The sequence below is a fragment of the Haemaphysalis longicornis genome, unplaced genomic scaffold, assembly GCF_048455015.1.
Source record: "Haemaphysalis longicornis isolate Haplotype H1 unplaced genomic scaffold, Haemaphysalis longicornis Haplotype H1 scaffold_10, whole genome shotgun sequence".
In the NCBI taxonomy this organism is placed as follows: domain Eukaryota; kingdom Metazoa; phylum Arthropoda; class Arachnida; order Ixodida; family Ixodidae; genus Haemaphysalis; species Haemaphysalis longicornis.
In genome coordinates, this window is record NW_027526204.1 from 97,589,996 (window position 1) to 97,609,197 (window position 19,202).

General features: G+C 43.5%; 1 protein-coding gene across 1 annotated transcript in view; it reads right to left on the bottom strand.

Annotated features, from left to right (window-relative positions):
- Window positions 1-798: 798 nt before the first annotated feature.
- The window catches only part of LOC144158918 (uncharacterized), a 29,198-nt gene continuing 10,794 nt past the window's right edge, over window positions 799-19,202 (bottom strand). Inside the window, exons 3-8 of the mRNA XM_077690106.1 lie at window positions 13,417-13,546; window positions 10,812-10,916; window positions 7,070-7,218; window positions 4,585-4,653; window positions 1,635-1,771; window positions 799-988 (exon numbers count right to left, since the gene is read on the bottom strand). Coding sequence (XP_077546232.1) covers window positions 934-988; window positions 1,635-1,771; window positions 4,585-4,653; window positions 7,070-7,218; window positions 10,812-10,916; window positions 13,417-13,546 — 645 coding nt within the window. The 3' untranslated portion in view covers window positions 799-933. The remainder of the gene's footprint in view (window positions 989-1,634; window positions 1,772-4,584; window positions 4,654-7,069; window positions 7,219-10,811; window positions 10,917-13,416; window positions 13,547-19,202) is intronic.

Genomic DNA, 19,202 nt, shown 5'->3' on the forward strand with positions numbered 1-19,202 from the left:
AAGCCGTTGGGGTTCGGAAACGTGACACGTTCTATTTTGACTTCGTCAGTGACCGTGATTTTGCACTCCCAAATATGAGCCCTGAGCAGAAGAAGTTTCGTCGAACACTTGACTGGTATTGACGTCTTAAAATGAGACCAGTCGTAGAACGAGTTTATGCTAGAAGGATTTCGATTGCTGAACATCAAGAATTAACATCCACTAACCAATGCATAAAGGTCAAGTACAGACGGAACTTTCCATATAATTCATTCAGCCTCGAGCCATACCATCATAATGTCATCGACTGTGGGGATATACGTGCCCTGCAAACTAAAGTTAGAATTGTAGTCCCTAATGTGTGTATATATTGAGGCGCACAAAACTAGGATATTGAGAATTTTACAACGAGGAAATTTCCACATGTTAGCCGTGAGGACACATCAACTGTGATGGTCGCTGGTGAATTCAATGTCGATATTTGAAAGAGTGGTTTACTCAGTTTGGGCCACAAAAGTTTGCTTTGATTGCCGCACTAATTCCAGTTACTCAACTGCTCAACAACGGTCGTGTGTGACTAACTTTGGCGAAGAATTTGTTTAATGTGGTGTACCTAGCCATGTGCATAGCCATGTGGTGTACATCACCGTAATTGCAACGATATTGCCCCTATAGTTAACAAGCGATAAAAAATAAATGAGCGAACCATTGTCTAGCACTGTACAATCGCTAATACGTCGGTCGTCATTTACCATGACAGTATAATAGAGTCATTTTTTCTCCCCCATCCTGTAGTGGGTGAGTGGGCAATGCAGTGTTCGCTTTCTCGAAGCAGGATTTTGATTCCTTAAGTCGACTGCTGTATTACTCGATTGATCAAGGAATACAGACGTCCCCTGTACGTTTCCTAATTCTCTTTTTGCAAACTAGCTCTTCTAAAGAAGTTAAAAGACCTCACTTGCCCATATTATTTCGGTTTGCGCCGTTTTTATAACTGACTGTGTCCCTCCTGAAAAAAAAGGAGATCAGAGTCAGGTATGTGATAATCATTTACTTGTGATGCTGTATGTTTCGCTACACCAGTAGCTTTGTCGCTTGGAGTTTGCAGCGATTCAAAGAGCCATTTTTGTGCCTAACTATTCACTGCAAGGGAAACTACGAATGAAAGCGCTTTATCTAATTTGGCAATTTCTAGGAGTTTGCGGTATTTAGTGTTCACATAAATTGTGAGGAGGTTTCGTGTATTCGGTCTGACTTTCCTTGCCAATAAACACTTTGCCTTCAGTGCTTCTTGTACAGCAAAATCTGAAGCAGCACTTATGTTATGTTTCTTGAAGAGAGCTGGTGAGGCGTCGCCAATATTTTCATTTAATGAACCAGGCAGTTGTCGCCTATGTCAAGGCACGCTACTGTGGTTACCAGATAGAAGGTTTTTGCTACACGGGCCATAATTGCTTTCCAGCGTTTTCAACTGCTTGATTCTACTTTATGTAGTGAAATGCTGTCGTGTGACAAGAGTTAACAAAACCCCCAAAATTGTCAACCTATATTGTTGTGGAACGGTTGCTTACAAATGCACAATAGTTTGTACTGTAGCCAAAGACAGAAAGTAATGCTTAATGCTGGGAATGTAAAGTATAGATATTATTACTTACCCTGTCAAAAGAACGGCGATGTCTGCTCTACTCAACATGGGGTCTGCTCTAACGTAATGAGCAAACCTGCCGAGAGTTTGGTGGACATCAAGCGTATCACCATTTAACACCACCAGGTCGCTTTCATAGCCTTCTCTCTGAACATGCATGAAAGTCGTTGATGCAAAGCAAAAAAAAAATGTGTAAGGAACGTGTCCGCAGGGCAGTAATGAAAAGCAGTCTGAACGCTGTTTGGGCTAAAATCGATGTGCAACACGAGTAAAACCATGCAAAAACAAAGTGCTGCGCAGTAGGAGAGTGGTTTTCAGCTCTGTGGCTAAAAGTTTCCCCTAAATCCAAGAAGAGAGTACGACGCATATGCAAAGCTAGTTCCAACATGATGGATCTTGAATCTCCAAGCTATGCCTCAAGACATTACGGTAATCCAAGCCAATAAAGAGTTTTGAACAAATTAGCTGTGTGTACTGTAGAAAGAAATTGAGAGGAGGCATCTAAAAGGCTCTTGCACGGGACTTCTTTAAGTGGCGTTCTCATCTTTTGCGGTGTAATTCTATTATGGAAACATGATCAAGAAAGCAAAACAGCACCATTATATTTTTCTTCTGGAGAAGACAGTTTTTATCGAGGCTTACGCATTAGCACCTAGAATTCGGAGTGGTTAACTCGTTTGAATGCATATTGGTAACGCAGGTAGTAGCCTGGAGGGCATTTCATACGTGAAATTGGGTTAACAGGCAAACTAACATTTTAAAAGAGCTTGACGTAACTAATCTAATAATTGTCACATCCAAGAGAAAGAATTGAAGTGCACTTCGCCAATAAGAACATCATTTTGTCCATGGCACAATTTTTCGGAGCAGTGATTGAAAAAAAGATTCAGTTTTGGTGGTTTCTTACAAATTTTCTATGTGCTTTCGTGCTTGAGTGGTGTTTTTTGTGCTTATACCTGCAGGATAAGTAATTATAGGCATTGTTTGTAAGCTGCTATCACTTGTGGCATGATTCAGGCAAGCCATGATTGCTGATAGCACCGGCAAAAGTGCTATTCAGTTGAAAATGCAGAGAAAAAGTTTTCAACTTAAAAAGTGAAATACTGGCCGTTGGAAAAAGAGGAAACAAAGAAATCAAATACATAGAAAGAAGGGGTGTCACCTTTTGATGACCTATTTTTAATCTACACTTTTAGACACAACACAAGTCGAAATGCAAGCAAAAAAAGCAGTACTTGTAAAAAAGCGGCGTGTCAGGTAGCCGCGGTAAGAACAAAATAAAAACAATCTATGGCAAATGTCTTCGGTTTTTGCAGTACGAGGTGGCGCTGAACAAACCATAACCCAATCACAAGAAGTTTCCCCTCCTGCGTTACCGCAAGGATAAACCCCAGAGACAAGGTCCCCACCCACCAGTCGACTCAACAAAAAAATCGCGAAGGCTATTCATTTATGAATTTTACGCAATATTTAGGAGCTTCCAGGTTAGTAGTTTTCGTCATATTTCTTTCCCTTCTAATAATTTACGTATAGTTCAATGCACTAGACTACCACAAAATGCCGGGAAGTAAATGATACTGGTGTTTGACATACAAAATCGAACTGTATGTAAAGGGTAAAGGCGTCTTAAACTGCTAAGCTTTATTAATTCTCTGCAAAGGCGGCGATGTCTAGTTCGGATGAGCGCGGATGGCATAAAAAAAGCTACAATTTTTTACGGCGCTAACAGCATGTCAAATATTCGATGTTCGTGTGTCTCCGGTGAACAGCGCTGCTTAAACTGTCATTAGGGTTAACAATGCGGTTTAAAAATAACGGTTAACCATACGTTTCTTATTCGGTTTATTTGATGTTATTTTGACAATTTACAGGCCTCAAGTAGATTGGGTACACCGTTTTTCTCGTTCGAAACGGACAGCGCATTTGGTCCTCGTTGTTTCGAGTTCACTTAAAGGTTAGATCAGTTGTTTTGAAGGTCCTTTGCTGCGACCACTTCCTCAAAATGCTTCTTCTGGTAGTTATGCCATATCATGAGCTAGAAAACACAGGATAGGTCGCTCATTATGCGGGGTTTGCACCCTATGCCCGACTTTTCTCTTTTATTGAAAAATACTTTGTGTTTTCTACATTTTAATTCTCACAAGCGGTCCGACTTTTTGTATCATAAACTTTGTTCATTTCGGACAATATATTAAACAGAATACCCTGGCACAGTTTATAACTGTATAGGGCGCTTGAACATATCCCCTATAAGATTATTGTAGTTAAGCAATGCGAAATATACTATTTCATGCTAAATTAAAACAGCCGTGGGTAGTGCACTTAAAGATAAACATGCTCCAGCGTGATAAAAACGACGCTGGCTGCACGGCAATACTTAACTCAGGAAATGCAGCAACTTGTAAAAATAGATGGTCACAGAATACTGGTGGGATTATACATACTGTTTCGCTAAAAATGTTTAAAACGAGCGTATGGCGCTTGTAGCTTCATAGTACTAAACACGGACCCGTCAGTCTCCCTGGCGTTCATGGCAGCTGTCCGAGTGACCTGCGCAGGAACTCGTAAGCAGTGATTTTTAACGGCGTCTGCACCGCTAGCTTCTGCGTCAGCTAAGCTATTTCGACAGTCGATGACGCCAGTACGTCGACATGGCAGAAGTACAGCAGACGTACAATGCCAGGGAAGCTAAATTGCTTTGCCATTCAAGACGTTTAAGCAGACTTCTGTACCCTTAGTGTGCTTTTCAAGCTAAGTAGTTCGTGGGCTTTTCCCTTCCATCCCTTCCTCGAACCTTTGTCCTGGGGAGGGATAATGCCTTTACATCTCCCCTTCGTACGCCACCTGCAGGTTTCAGATAAGATTGAGTCTCAAAAACTGTCTTGTAGCGCTATTAGGAGATTAAGAGGTGCTGTAGCTTTACAAACACAAATGTTCAGTTTGCAGCTGCATGCACTTACCAATGATCGGATTCCAACTACACGAACACTCATTCGGGTCAATCGCATTGTTCGAATCTTCAATTTCACCTGAGGAAAATGGAGATTTGCCATGGTGTTTCCCAAGCCAGGACTCAAGCAAAATATTTTTGGTGACACTCGAGCGTGACCCATAATAAAAAACGGCAATGTGGAATAATTGTATCGTACTGTACTTCTTTGTTTCTCCTGATTATTGTTGTAAGGTACATACCCAAACGTTATGACATCACGACAAAAGATTTTACGCTTTTTACAGTTCCTACAGTACGAAACACGGCACTCTAGTATATTTGAGCAACATGCAAACCTTATTTCTTACTGGTTTCCCTCGTTTACTCGAAGAATTCATTTGGTATATTAGAAAAAACTGATGGTAAAAATATTGTAAATTGCTTACAAATTGCTGGCTTAGGAATCACTTCTGAAAGTACGTAACTGTCAAGACATACGAATCGGCGTCTGTGAAATTACGGTGACACGCCGGAACTGCAATACAGCATAAAGTTTTTGAAATTAAGGATAGCTTCAACCTAAATTGGATTGTGGCTGGTTATTTAACCAAACAGTAAGTTCGCCCACGTACACTTCGATAACCTTTGGAAGGTTCGTTACACACCAGTGTAATATTCAATATACCTATCTATGCCTAAGGGATATGTCTGGGGATCAGTATTATCAATAGTGTCGCATATTAAGGCTACTTTTTCTTTGCAATGACTGCTATAAATCTGTACTGCGGAAGTGCCAACTTTGGGGATACAACTATGATGGTGATGATGATGATGATTATTGGCTTTCCCTTTAAATCAGAGCGTCGGTTGCCAGCAACCCTCTTCCTTGTTTTATTCCACTTACTTGTCCTACTCCTTGCTAACCTAATAGAATTGCTTCTTCCCCCGATTCCCCCTCATCCCTGTTTTAAACTCATCGCACCCACCCCCTTTTTTCTCCCCTCGCTGTTCTAAATTATCATCCGTATGATTACCGCGCTTGGGTACCCATCCCTTCCCTACTTTTTTTCCACCACCACACCAGTCCAGTCACCTCTACGCCGCCTCTATAGCCTTGAAGTTGAGGTTCCCCCTCGCCCCAAATCCGAAACCTCCGCCAGCGTCGATTCCCCCTCCCCTCGCGGCGGTCGTATGGTCTATAGTTTTCTGATCACTGCTGCAGCATGCCCATGTTTCATCCTGCTGCCTGCAGATACCCGTCTATGCCCATGCTTCGCAGAGCAATGCACTGCCTCTCGTATTGCCATAGAAACCGTCCTTCCTAATTTATAGTTTCTCTATCCTATATATTTCCAGTGTTTCTTTTTTTTTGCTTCAATTGTCTGTGCCCACTTCGTAGCAATCCCTGACGAAATTCGAAGCTCTCCGCTACGACAACCTTCCCTCGTGAAGAAACGCGGCAATCTCTGTCAGCGGGCTAAAGCACTGCTTCCACTGTGCATTATGGCGTCTCCTATTGAAATAAGCCTCAGTCGCTGCCTTTTTAAGGCTTGGGATTCGTTCGCCTAATTCTTAGAAATACGCGCTCACTATAGCGCAAGAGCTGAAAATTTCAGCCAGCAAGGTTATACCTGACGAAATCCGAAGCACCTCGCTGCGGCAGCCTTCGCTCGTGAAGTCGAGCGGCATCCTTATGTCTGCGGTAGAAAGCACTGTTTCCACTTTGCATTATGGCCTGTCCTTCTGGTATTAGTAGCCTCCGTCACCGCCATTTTAACGCTAGTGGTGCAGCCACACTACTCTTAGGATTGTGCACCTTGCTATTGCGCAAAAAATCGAGAAAATCGATGAGAAATGCCTTTCATGACAAAATTCGAAGCTCTCCACTGCGACAGCCTTCCCTCGTGAAGAAAATCGGCGTCCTCTGTCTACGGTCTCAAGCACTCATTCCACCGAGCATTATGACGTCTTCTTGTGATCTTAGGAGCCTTGGTAGCAGCTTTACTAAGTATCGGGATGCGTTCACCTTACACCTAGGAATGTGCGCTTCGCTAGAGCGCAAAAGCGCAAGAAATTCAATGAGTAAAGGCTAACCCGGACGAAATTCTTCCAAGCTCCCTGCTGCGGCCGCCTTCGCTCGTGAAGAAACGCGGTGTCCTGCTTTTGGGGTCCAATGCATTGAATGTATTTTACTTACTGCAGCCATAAGGAGCAAAAATTGCTTCCACTACTGTAGCTTACTTTCCTCCCACTAGTACAGGCTTCTTCGCAGAAACATCCTCTTCACCAGCAAAACAAGCTGCTTTCGTCTCGTACATAAGTGGCCTTTTCGCGGCGGAATGTCTTACTGCCTCTCGAATATTTATTTTAGCACCGCTACATAGTTTTTGCCGGGCAGATAACGTAAAACAGTGCCCGAAATTTATCGGTTCACTATTAAGGCGGACTGTTAAACAGTGGTTACGACCAGTTGTCCGGATGGATTTGTAATATGCAAAGGCGGAAATACTCACAACATTCATAAGTGTCGCAATATATAATGCGATGCCTCGTTGGAAATTGTAAATCGCTGCCAAAACTGCATCCGCGACGCAGTGAACTTCTATCTCAAACCGCAATTCCCGTGCTATCTTAATTTGCTCGCCACCATTCGGAGGTGAACCTGCATACGTGGAAGAAATTGTACCAATGTAATTGCGTATGGTTCTCCAAAGTTTCAGAGAGGAAAGTTTTGAGTTTCAGAAACTCAATCAAGAATAAGCCACAGATCACAAATCAGGGAAGCGCCCATTCTCGCATATTCATTTTAATTGTGCAAGCTATGTGCTTAACTTCAAACGTCTATCACAATAAGGGGATTGAAGGTTCATTAGCGCCCTGATGTCATGGATTTCAAAAGTCGCATTCATAAATGGCCATAGCCTTGAAGCCCGGCCATTACTACAATTGCTGTTTAGTTGTCTGCAAATCAACCAATTACACTTATCTCCTCAGGACTGGTGCTGTCTCTTGCGGCTGAGAAGCAACGCTTACAATTGTTTCAATCGTTTTTTAAAAAAATCAAACTTTTTTTACGCCTAACTCCAGGCAAATTTGGTGATAACATGTTGGCTATGAGTCGAAACATGTGCAAGAATTCTGACAATTGTCTACTAATGCGTGACATTTTTATGCCGCTTGCTTGCAGTGGGAGTTCTTAACAGCCAGAGTTTGCTACTCGTAGGAAAAGACGCTTATATGCTATGGTTTTCTAATTTTTTTGTTATTTCTCTAATTATGGAGATGTGTAGCACCATCTTTGGCCCCAAGCGAGAACTCTTTGAATATGATGTCTCCCATCAGCAAGCCATTATTCATGTCTCAACTGTTGCTGCACTGCACTGCTCCAAGAAATAAATCTACGAACCAACGTTTGTAGGATGCGACCTACGCAATTCGTTACTAACTTGCAGAGAAGGGTGCGCCGCGATCAGTTTGAATCGCTCACGGATGACCTGAAACCTAGAACCAAATTGGGAACACTCCAGCACTGTGCCAGTTCTCTGCCCAGTAAAATTTCAACTGCTGCGGATGCTTACGGTCCCATAGGCTCCCGAGCACTGTCGGCAAGGTGATGGACAAGATGATGTTCTATCGCCGGCACTGGGATGTGACTGCCAGGAATACATACGGGGTACAGATAGCTCATTTTCACGACGGTCTTGCAGCACCAACAAAAGCATCTTCTCTGCCTATAATATGAAGCAAGCGATTTGTCGGCAGAGCATTACAATTGCAGTGTTTCTGTACGTACTATAGGCTTAATACAGCATGGCCCGCTGTGTGAAGCCTTCAGGCCTCAAGACACACATGGGCTTGCGGATCCCACTATTTCTCCGAGATGCATCGCTGCGCAGGCACCCGAGGTGTTAGTGAGTATGACTGCTTGGACCCATCCTCTTCAACATCTCCTTTACAGACCTCTAAAAAGCTTGCCACAGTCCGTTGAAATTTTCTTCCGTACAGACAGCATCGGCATATGGAACCCAGGCCGTAACAGGCGTGTGCTGTGGTGAGATTGCAGAGAACAAGCTACCATATTGCAGCGTTATTCGCAATACGATGGCTGCAAATACCATGAAGCAAACGCGTTGCGACGGCATTTATGAAGCGTGACTTCATGAGCTAAGGCCCCACTGTTGAGCGCAATGCAGTTTCGTACGTTCCGATATACACGTTTCTGCGGATGACATTTCACAGGTCTCTCACCTGGCCTCCATATATAGGTCGTTTAAATGACACGCTTGCGCCATTTACCCGCATATTCTGTCCGTTGTCAAATAACGCCTGTAGTTTTTCTGAAATGCTGTTCACGGCCTGTTCTAAACGCGCAGCGTTGATCTAATAAGGTACGGCATTCGTGTTTCGGCCTCTCTCTCAAAAGAAACTGCGAAGGTTCTCGAAAGCTTGAAAGCGCGTAATTTTAGATTTTTATTGCGCCATAAAACACTCCTGCGGGAACTATAACAGGATGTACACGGCTGTCACCCTTTGCTCTCGGCACGCACGACCTGATTTGCGTGCGACTGCGGATTGTGGCAAGATAATGCGGTCGTAATCTAGTATGTACCAAGCTTGGCAACCAAAACTGTGTGACTTATTCCTCAAGCATTACTAGCAGCCAGTACGTACTCTGAAGTTACATTAGATGTTTCCGACCACAAAAAGCAAGATTTCCTGCAATTACGCGCAAGAAGCATATAGCCGCTCCCGGGCTACGTTATTTCTCTTGAGTACATCTTCGTCATATACGAAGGGCGCACCCATCGTTACACAGACAGGTCAGCGAATAGCCGGGTCATCCACGACATTGGCGTATATTTTGTTAACGTAATATATTCAGTGCCATGCTCAGGCACAGAACCTTGTATACAGCTACTTGCAGCTCTGCGGGTAGCCTCTGTCTACATCATCAAGGGGCACGCACGTGAGCGGTTTATTTTCACGGACTCTCAAGTTGCATCTCATTGTCTAGCGTCTTTTCCGGTATACATGCATTAGCTTGTTTTAAACATACGGGAACTGCATATACAAGAACTGCCGACGCACCACCGCATAGCGCTGTAGTGCTTTCCTGCTAAGTACGGCATGGCCAGTAACGTTAATGCACATAAACTGCAACACGGAATACACGTGATGTAAATGCGACAAATATAGCAGTACCATTCATCGGAAAAGGTGCTTCAATCCTTGCATCGAGCATTGCATGGAGAAAGCAGCGGTAAAAATTCGCCAGTCGCATTCAGTCGTAATGCACCTCCCAGGCCGGTCGACCTACAGTCTAACTTCATGATGACACCTCGACTATCTAAACATGCGGCAGCACTTCAACATATGGTGCGGAATGTCGCCTACACGCGATACTTCCGCTTCAAAATAAACCAGTTAACTTCGCCATTGTGCCTACCTACATACGGGAAGATTTGCAGCACGTTGTTTGTGACTATGAGCAATTCAAGCAAATAATGCCTCTAGCAGCGGATTTAGGCTGTCCTTTGGGCTGTGCTGGGACTAGAACTCAGAGATGCATTACATACCTAATCGTTATCTTTGTAACTTCTTCTTTGGGAAGGATAAACCAAAGTGTTTAAGAAGCCCAGCGGTAAGCCGAAACAAGAGAAGTGAAATTTTACAATGTTTTTAGAGCCCTATAAATACTTTGAGGCATGAAAAATTTGCCTTAACGACGTGCATGGCTGGGACCGAGCCTGTCCTTGTACTTGAAGACCTTCGTCTGTTTTACGAATAAAGGTGTTGCTGATAGAGACAACCCGAAACCACGAGTTAGGTTCTGTGTATTCCCAAACACGGTAATATTAGAAACTCGTACGTCGCAGGTTGAAAGTACAATTGGTATGTTGCAAAATATTGAATGTCTGTTAGGCCAATAAAGTCTGACATGTGTAATAAATATGACTCAACAAATAACGATCTTCTCATGGAGCTAAACAGTGGATCTTCCAGTTGCTAAGCTTCGAATGGCACTGGGTGATTAAACGAAACTGAGTATTGGTAAGCACCCTCGAACAACTCAATCGTGCTTCTAGGAATATGAGTCATTTGGTAGCTCTTTCCTAGTACTTGGCAATGCATTGTATACATATTTGCCTGAATCATGAGTAAAAAATGGGGGAAACTGACACGCAAACTTTTCAGAAAGGAATTTACACCTATTGTGAATCGCGCATAGATTAAGTGCGGAAAACGGGACTTTACCGCGCTCCTCTGGTCGGTGTCTTTGTGGAGCAACCGTGCCGTTGCGAATGAGTTTTTTCCGGTGCCTCCTTAAACGCCTTATTCTTGCGCTCTCAAAAAATTCAGCTGAAAATGCAGATACTTTGTACACCTTCGAAACAACATAGGACAATATTTCAGCTGAGACCATGCAAAGACAATAATGTCTTTGTGTAGCTACAACTTGGCAAAGCGATCTATCGATACATATCATGCGCTTTACCTCCATACTTTTCCATACATAGGGTCATGAAAGTTTTTTGTAGATCGCTGGTACGGTTTCCTGCTTTTCAAATGAGTCTAAGAAAGTGTGTTAGAGTAAATTCAGAGACGCTGGTTAGGTGATAAAATTACTGCTATTTTACACTGAGATAAAGGCTCACATGAATGAGTTTCTATAATGTGCCAAAACATCGAAGTTTATTTTGTTCAAACATTGCAGGAGTAGCAGCTCAAACTCAAATTGACTTATGGCGACATTATAGTTAGTGTTCATTTCCCAAACCAGGTTGGTAATCAGCAATCAAATTGTCTAAACTCCGGCTGATTTGGTTGGAGGATAAGCAGGCCGATAGCGTTGAAGTGGTAGAAGATGGTGCCTTGTTGGCAAGCTCAAAACGTGGTTGATACGAAGAAAAGTAAAAACGTCATACAATTATTTCAAGTACATCCCTGGGTACATGAATTTCAAAGAAAAGAAACACCTTAAAGTAGAAACTGCACCTCGAAATGTGTACGGACCACATGAGTGCATCACTCTAATTTTACATCTAAGGTGCTCCAAATCCACAATAACTACTAGAGGGGTATCAACCGGGACTTTGTTCGCGCCGCGCGATCAGTATTGTTCCGGGTGCGCAATCGCACCAATAGCTCCCGATGTGAACCTTCAGTAGATTTCACTGACAGGAGGTCAATAATCAACTTAAGTGATATTGGATTATACTTCACAATTATACGGTATCTGCTTTGCTCGATACTGAGACACGAATGCTCCTTTTTGTAGAATGTCGTTTCTTTAAATATTGGCTCCTCTCTCTTTTTTGATAACGCCACTGCCGCCTCCCTACCGGCCGTGAAGACAGTCAGAAGTCTGCCCGGAAATTTGTCTGTCCTTGCTATCAGGCGATCAATTGGCTGCCTCAGCGCCGTAAAAAGGAGCGGAACATAGCGCGCAGCGAGACGGGAAACCACCTATTCCTTATTATACCTTAACGGAGCCTTAACATTCCTTAATACAGCTACGAGCGCAGAGTCACCTAAATCCAGAGCCGCCGATTATTATCCCCCATCAGCAGCTGTGTTCTTCCGCAACACCAAAACCATGTTGAGGGCCAGCCGGATGAACCACCTTAAAGAGATGCACACCGCAGCCGCGGAGCGAAGCCCAACCTCAAGAGGGTTAATGTCTTCATGGTCACCGCCGTATTTACAAATAGACAGCACCACGAACGACCTCATAGTTGCTCATGCAGGTGGGCCTGCCCATGCACGGTGGACGTTTTAATTTGACCCTGAGCTGGTCAAATTAAAACACTACTGGTAGCGGTGGGTCACATTGATCTCAGCTAGCATGCAAGGGAGCACCTGACCCGAACCATTAAAATCTATTACCACAGCAGAACCACGGTGGTGACTCGGCGGCCTTCCAGTCGACGGCTCCACAAGACGACTGCGAAGAGACTTTGCACAACAAAACGCGCTATCATGCTGGTAACTGTCTAGGTGCCGGGACACGCGGTCGCAAGCATCCGCCCACTCCATCACACCCTCTACCTCTGTCACCGCAAGGCCCTGACCCTGCAGGCGGAAAAGCCATTGCCAAGAAAAAGAGCAGAGCCACACCGCACAACTAAAGACTACTACTAGTAAGTTCTCTCTCGGGGTCAGTTCCTGGCACGCAAAATAGATCCGGGCTGCGGCCACTCAAGACGATGTCGCACACGGGGGGGGGGGGGGAGGCAGGTGTACGTTTCCTACTCCTTGAGACACCAGAAGCAAACCTTTGCGGACCACATGGATACTGACATCGTGAACTGCTCCTTTTGTTGATCATGTACAAGACGCACTATGTACAACAAGCTGTGGGAATTCCGAGGGCGCGCGTCGGAGAGAAGAGTCCGTGTTCTGCCGAACTGAAAGACCAAGCAGGAGTCGACATTGCCTCCTCCGGGCCAGGAGTCAAAAAAAGGGACTGTCATGTCCGCATAGACTTTTAAAACTGCCGTGGGCTGACGCCACAATCTACATTTCTGCTTTGCGGATCCCAGACATGAGCATGATTATCGTTATTTTAAATATAGAATGATGCTAATATTTTCCCCAACATCCCTATAGATTGCGTGGGAAATATTGAAAGGTAGTGGTGACTTCTTGTAGATTTTACAAACGTGTTAATAATAAAACAGGCTTTTTTAACTTCTTCTCTCTGTTTTATACACGTTCAGTTGATTTTATAACAGACACAGCGTATAGCATGCCCTTGGTTCTCAAAGGTTCGCAAATAACGCAATAGACCTCACTCGTTGAATTGTACTTTCTTTGGTACGGTGTTTGTTCGAAAGATGAATGTTAAGGGGTAACGCACCTTCTATTTGTTTTGTATCAGTGCCGCTGACATATTTATCAATATTGAAAATCTTGTGTGGAATTCTCCTGGACCGCTTCGTACGGTGTTTTATTGGCCGAATGGCGTGTGTAGTATTAACGACGCCTTCCTGGAAAGGGCGAATACGTTTACACGTTAAACTGTAGCAAGCTAGTTCTGGGAAAATATATGGAACGTAGAAATTATTCCTTAACAGGCTAGAGAAAATGATTGTTAAGGCACGAATTCATACTTAGGTAGAGGCAGGTGGTAAAGAGTTATCACGTTTTCAAAAACAGAAAAGGGGGTTAGAATAGCGATATTTGGAAGGTGTGTGGTGTATTCTGCAGTTTTGTGCGCTCTATGTGTCTTATAAACATTGCTACAAATACGTAAAATAAATTAGGTTAGTTTACCCCGGAGGCTACTCTATGATGACTCGCAAAATATTCTTGGCAAATAATGGGTAAAGAAGCAAGATGAAAAACTTGGGTACTTCTTGACATATGCAGACATTCACAAAATGTGTTTGTATGCATGGTGTAAAAATAAACAAAATGCTCGTTGCACTAAAGTGCTCTTCAGGAAATCCCATGAAGTTTGAACACTCGGTCAGCTCTTCAATAATGACATCTTAGAAGAAATTGCCTTATATAAGGGTTACAATTCATAGGGATGTCCTTGCAACGAGGCCTCCGCAGCTATTGATAAGGTAGCGGGAAGGAGGTGGTGTCTATGGGGAACAATAGCACCCGCCTTGGGAGATTAGAGCCGCATCCCCAGTCCGAAACTTTATGGTTTCGTTCGTATGTACGTTTGGCCGGCAGCATGGAGGATAAAAGAAGTGGTCTCTGACATTGGACACTGCTTAAAATAATTTGCTTTAAAGACTGTTTGCGAAGTGCGAAACAAACATGCTCCCCCACCCACGACATCATAATTGCGAGTGTCTTGCTTTACCACGCTGGCTAGGAGGAATGATTTATTTCTGTAAATTTTGGCGTACTTACATGAACGATGGCGTATTCTGGTTGCAACGCTTGATTCAAGGCCCCAGAGTAAGAGCGAGAACTCAGAAATGCGTTCATGTCATGACGCCGACCACCCGCATTATCAATGCAACCACCACCACCACCACCACCACCATCACCACCATCATCATCATGCCAATCATCATTACTCTAATGGTCATCACGAGCGTCTGGCTGTTTGCGCCTGCTGGTTTTAGACGAATTCCTCTCCAAAGATTTCCAGCCACATTTGTAGAGAGTGTAAAGATACCTTTGTTTGTCTGGAAACTTATTCATTCATGGTTTAACAGAGTACTCCATTTGTGGAATTTTTTCTACTCTCCATTGATAGCCATTTCTTTAAACGCGTTCTGAAGACGTGTTCCTTCGTTTGTCTGAATGAACAACTGGATATTTTGTCCTTTCTTACACTGTGGCCAAACGCTAGGTACAACAGTGTTGATGAAAGTTTTTCAATGTCTCCCTGGTGTTACCGATTATGATGATGTCATCCGCCCACCTTTGGAGGCACTAGTATTCCGATTTCCTTCTTAGACCCTATTCTCAACAATTAGGCTTTGTGGTAGCCGAATCTATACCGGCTTTTATGTTCTCAAAAAACCCTATATTGTTTCTAATAACTTGCGGTATTCGTGGTGTTTTCCGTTTATCTCAGTAATAGCAGGATTGTGATCTGTAGTTCCTAAACCATCACTCTACCGGCCTGTTCAATTAGGTGTTTATAATTGTGTTGCTAGCGATGTACAATATTACTTTTGTAGATAACTCGTAAGTAAGAGTGATGAGGCGTGAGACCATTATTTCAAACTGTTTGTCAAGAAATGTTTCAAGCGTTCTAATTAGGTTAATGTTTTTTTCATCCCTGGGGCAGTTTTGATATCCTCAGGTATTCTGAGGGTAACTCCGCAACCTTTGTTATAACACTGACATGCAATGGTCGATCGACTGTAACTCTTTCGTCACACGCGGCTTGGATATCTCATTTCATTAGGAACCGTTTTAACTTCGGCTGATGTTACATAGTAGGAATGAGGGAGAAATTCCACGATTCCTAAAGTTTCTTGCCTGCGCGAGGCACGGTGGCGTACAAGTTGGCATGTATATCTTTCGTTATTTTTCAATATGTCATTCATGTTGTTTGTTTTAATGTTTTTTTTTGTCTCTGGGTGCACGTATTTTATTAGCGCCCATTGTTGGGGTACACCACAATTCGAATAATTACAAAAGTTGCAGGCTTATTCACCCTTGTTAGTACATTGTTTTTAAAGCATCCGGCGCTATTGTAAAGGTTTTGGGTTTTAGATGAGTGGAGGGGCATTTTTCGTAATGTCGTTTCATTAGAGTTTACTTTCACACATGCAAAAATAGGACAATATTTCCGCTCTGGCGTCGTTCGCGTTTGGACTCCAGATTCTCGTTTCTGTGATCACAATTTTCGAATGTAAATTTAGTGAACCCAGTAAAATTTAGAACGATCCTAATAAAAAAAATGTAAAAGCAAATGGGTCAATTTTTTAAGCATTTCGGTCATCCTGATACGTAGGGCGAAACCGCAACTACCCGCTGTAGAATGAAAGCAAGGAGAAAACAAAAGAGGGAATTTACTTGCTCCAAGCTTAATATACAATTCTAAAGGCAGGTATTTTAGGTAGCATTTTAAATAACTACTGGCAGGTTTCGTACTGTGCAGATCTCGTTTTTTTTTGTAATGAGCCATTTCGTTATTTCACAGCCGTTCATAGAACATAGCCGGGGCTTATTAAATTTAGCATAAAAATGAGGAGAAAAATGAGTACAGACATGAGGGAGTCACGGAGACCCCGTTGCCACCGTCATTATGAAATTTGGGCTTGTTTATCGTGAGTAGCTCGTTAACCAGCCTCTGTCAGTCCAGCATACGGTTTATTTCTGACAGTAGTATCTACAAACACCCACGGACATAAACTTTCATTCTATTCGACCTGATCGGTGTTGGCATAGGGGGTGGCGGCCATTTACTACACAACGGTGGCCAGATCCTTCTTTACTACGGGAGTGCTGTTTGTGTCCCTAAAAGGCTCCCTAGCATGGTTGAACGTTTTTAAACCCCTTAACTATCTGGGATGATGGTTGCTTGCGGAGCAGGCAGGGCTTCATAACTGCATCGGTACGAAACAGAGCCAGACGAAAAAGAGAAAGGAAGCGAGAAAAGTTTCCCGCGGACTACGTTGCCGCCCACGCCTGCAGTGATATTGAGCCAGCCTTTCTTGGTATTTCTTAAAAAAAAAAAAAAAAAACGCGCGGTTCTGAAGGAATAAGCTGAGGCGCCAGCTAACCGATGAGAGATCCACTCACGTCTGGCCGTTGTAAAAGTAACCCAACGCTGTGCTCAAATGTGGAACTAAGAAAATCGCTAGTTTGAAGCTCAGTTGGCCAAGAAGGCCGCTGAAAGTGTATTAGCGTCCTTCCTCGCCATTTAAACACCATTCTAGGCCACAAAAATATTTATAAGAACTACGGTGGGCTTTCGGCAGTTATGCGTGAAATCTCTAAAGTCTGGAAACATTGGGACCGCAACTTAGGTTCAAAAACTCTATTTTTGTATTTGCAACAGCAAATACGATTACGTATCAAGGTAGCCCTTTCTAGGGTTGTTTTAGCAAGAGGCCGGACTTTTTTCAGTGCCCAGGGGCTGTCAGGTTATTGAAATTGTAGCGATGTTACCTTTCTCGCCCCCGGGGTGCCTCCGTACTCCTGGCTAGGTATGGGCGCGGCGATAGCGACGTAACGCTGAACTTATTTAGAGTTTCTCTCCTTCGTAGCTCTGTGCCCAATGTCGCGGAAGGGCTCCTTTAGCTTTTGGAACAATCTTTTCCCTGTACCTAACGACTAGTGTCCTGTTTTTTTTTTAAATTTCAGCCCGCATGTGGGCCGGTTAGGTTTGCCGCTGCGGCGGTGTGTCTGCATAGCGTATCGACGACCGCTCTCATTATTTCGACCTTTAGTGGTTTTCAAGTGCCGGTCCGATACAGCCGAATGGTTTTTAACATACTTCAACGGTTTAAAGGCACCGCCCGCTGTGTCAATGGCTTATTTTTCGGTTTTTCACCGGCAGGTCCAACGATCAGGGCTACTGTGACAGGCTGTTTATTACCATCGCTTTCGAACCAAGCGTGGCTGCTATTTCGCGAGTTTTTTTGTTCCAAGATAAGACGAGATAATAAAGGTAGCAGAACGATTCTACCCCAGGCTGTATGTCAGCGATGTTAGACAAGGGTAAACTAATAAGACTACGAACTCAGCTTGGGATGCCCAACTAGTAACTAAGCAGGAGTTAGGAAAGGCTCTCAAAGGAACGAAAACAGGAAAAGGAGCAGGATAAGACGGCAAAACAGCGGATCTTTTGAAAGTGCGGGGAGGTACTTAATTTTATTTTTAATTTTATTTCATTTATTTTCCAGAACTGCTGGATGGTCTCGTGGGCTACAAGCTGCGAGCTGCAGCTTGACTAGGCCCAGCAGCTGTACTGGAAAAGCTTGCTGCACCATTTTCGGCATGCTTGAAGACTCAAAAGCAGCCATAGCCTCGAAAAACGCCAACGATATTCTCATTCATTCATAAGAAAGAAGATGTTAAGGCCCTCAACAATTACCGACCCAACAGCCTGCTTTCTGTTTGGTACAGGCTTTTTACCAAAGTTATAGTTAGCCGCATAGGTGACAGGCTGGTATTCCAACAACCCGGAGAGCAGGCTGGGTTTAGAAAAGGATACCCAACCACGGATTACATTCATTTTGCCAATCAACGGATGGAAAAATCCGCAGAATACACTAGACCCCTTTACATGCATTTACATACTATAAGAAAACGTTTCATCCCGTAGTGTCCGCAGCCGCGCTACAAGCACTAAAAGGCAAAGGAATAGCGGATTCCTATGTGACTTGTAGAAGGCATATATAAAAAATGCACAAGCAGGATAATCCTCCACCATGAAAGGGGCCAATTCGCGATCCGAAAGAGAGTACGACTGGGAGATACGACCTCGACAAAACTATTCACAGCATGCCTGGAGGCGGTGTTTAGAAAGCTTGGCTGGGAACTCATATTAAGGACAAACGGACAATGCTTGTGCCATTTCACTTTGCGGATGACATTGTATTACTGAGTGCCCCTGCAGAACACCTGCAAACATAGCTTGATGAACTAAAATCAGGTAGCACGGCCGTGTATTCCTGATTGCATACGGATAAATTTAAATTAATGAGGAATGAGGACACGAAATGCTAGAAGAAATAAAACAATATAGGTACCTCGGACTAATGGTTAGTGGTGGTCCCAACCACGAGAGAGAAATCCGGCGCAAAGTAGGTATGGGTAGAAGAGCACCCGGGAAGCACTCCCAAATATTGAAAACTAATCTGCCTCTCTCACTGAAAATTAAAAAAAAAATAGCGCATAATTCTGGTTATGACATATGGAGCTGAAACTGGGCCCATCACTAAACCACTACAAAGCAAACTTAGGAAGGCTCAACCGGGCATGGAACATATAGTCTTAGGAGTAGTATTCAGGGGCAGGAAACGGGCTACCTGGATCAGAGAACACACTAGAATTAAAGATATCATGGTGGAAATAAAGAAAAAGAAATTGAGTTGGGGTGAGACGAACCGACAACTAGTGGACAATTAGGGCAACAGAGTGCATTCCAAGAGATGGGTCTTAAAGAAGGGAAGGCCATTAATTCGATGGAATGAATAAATAAAGAAATTTTGGGTA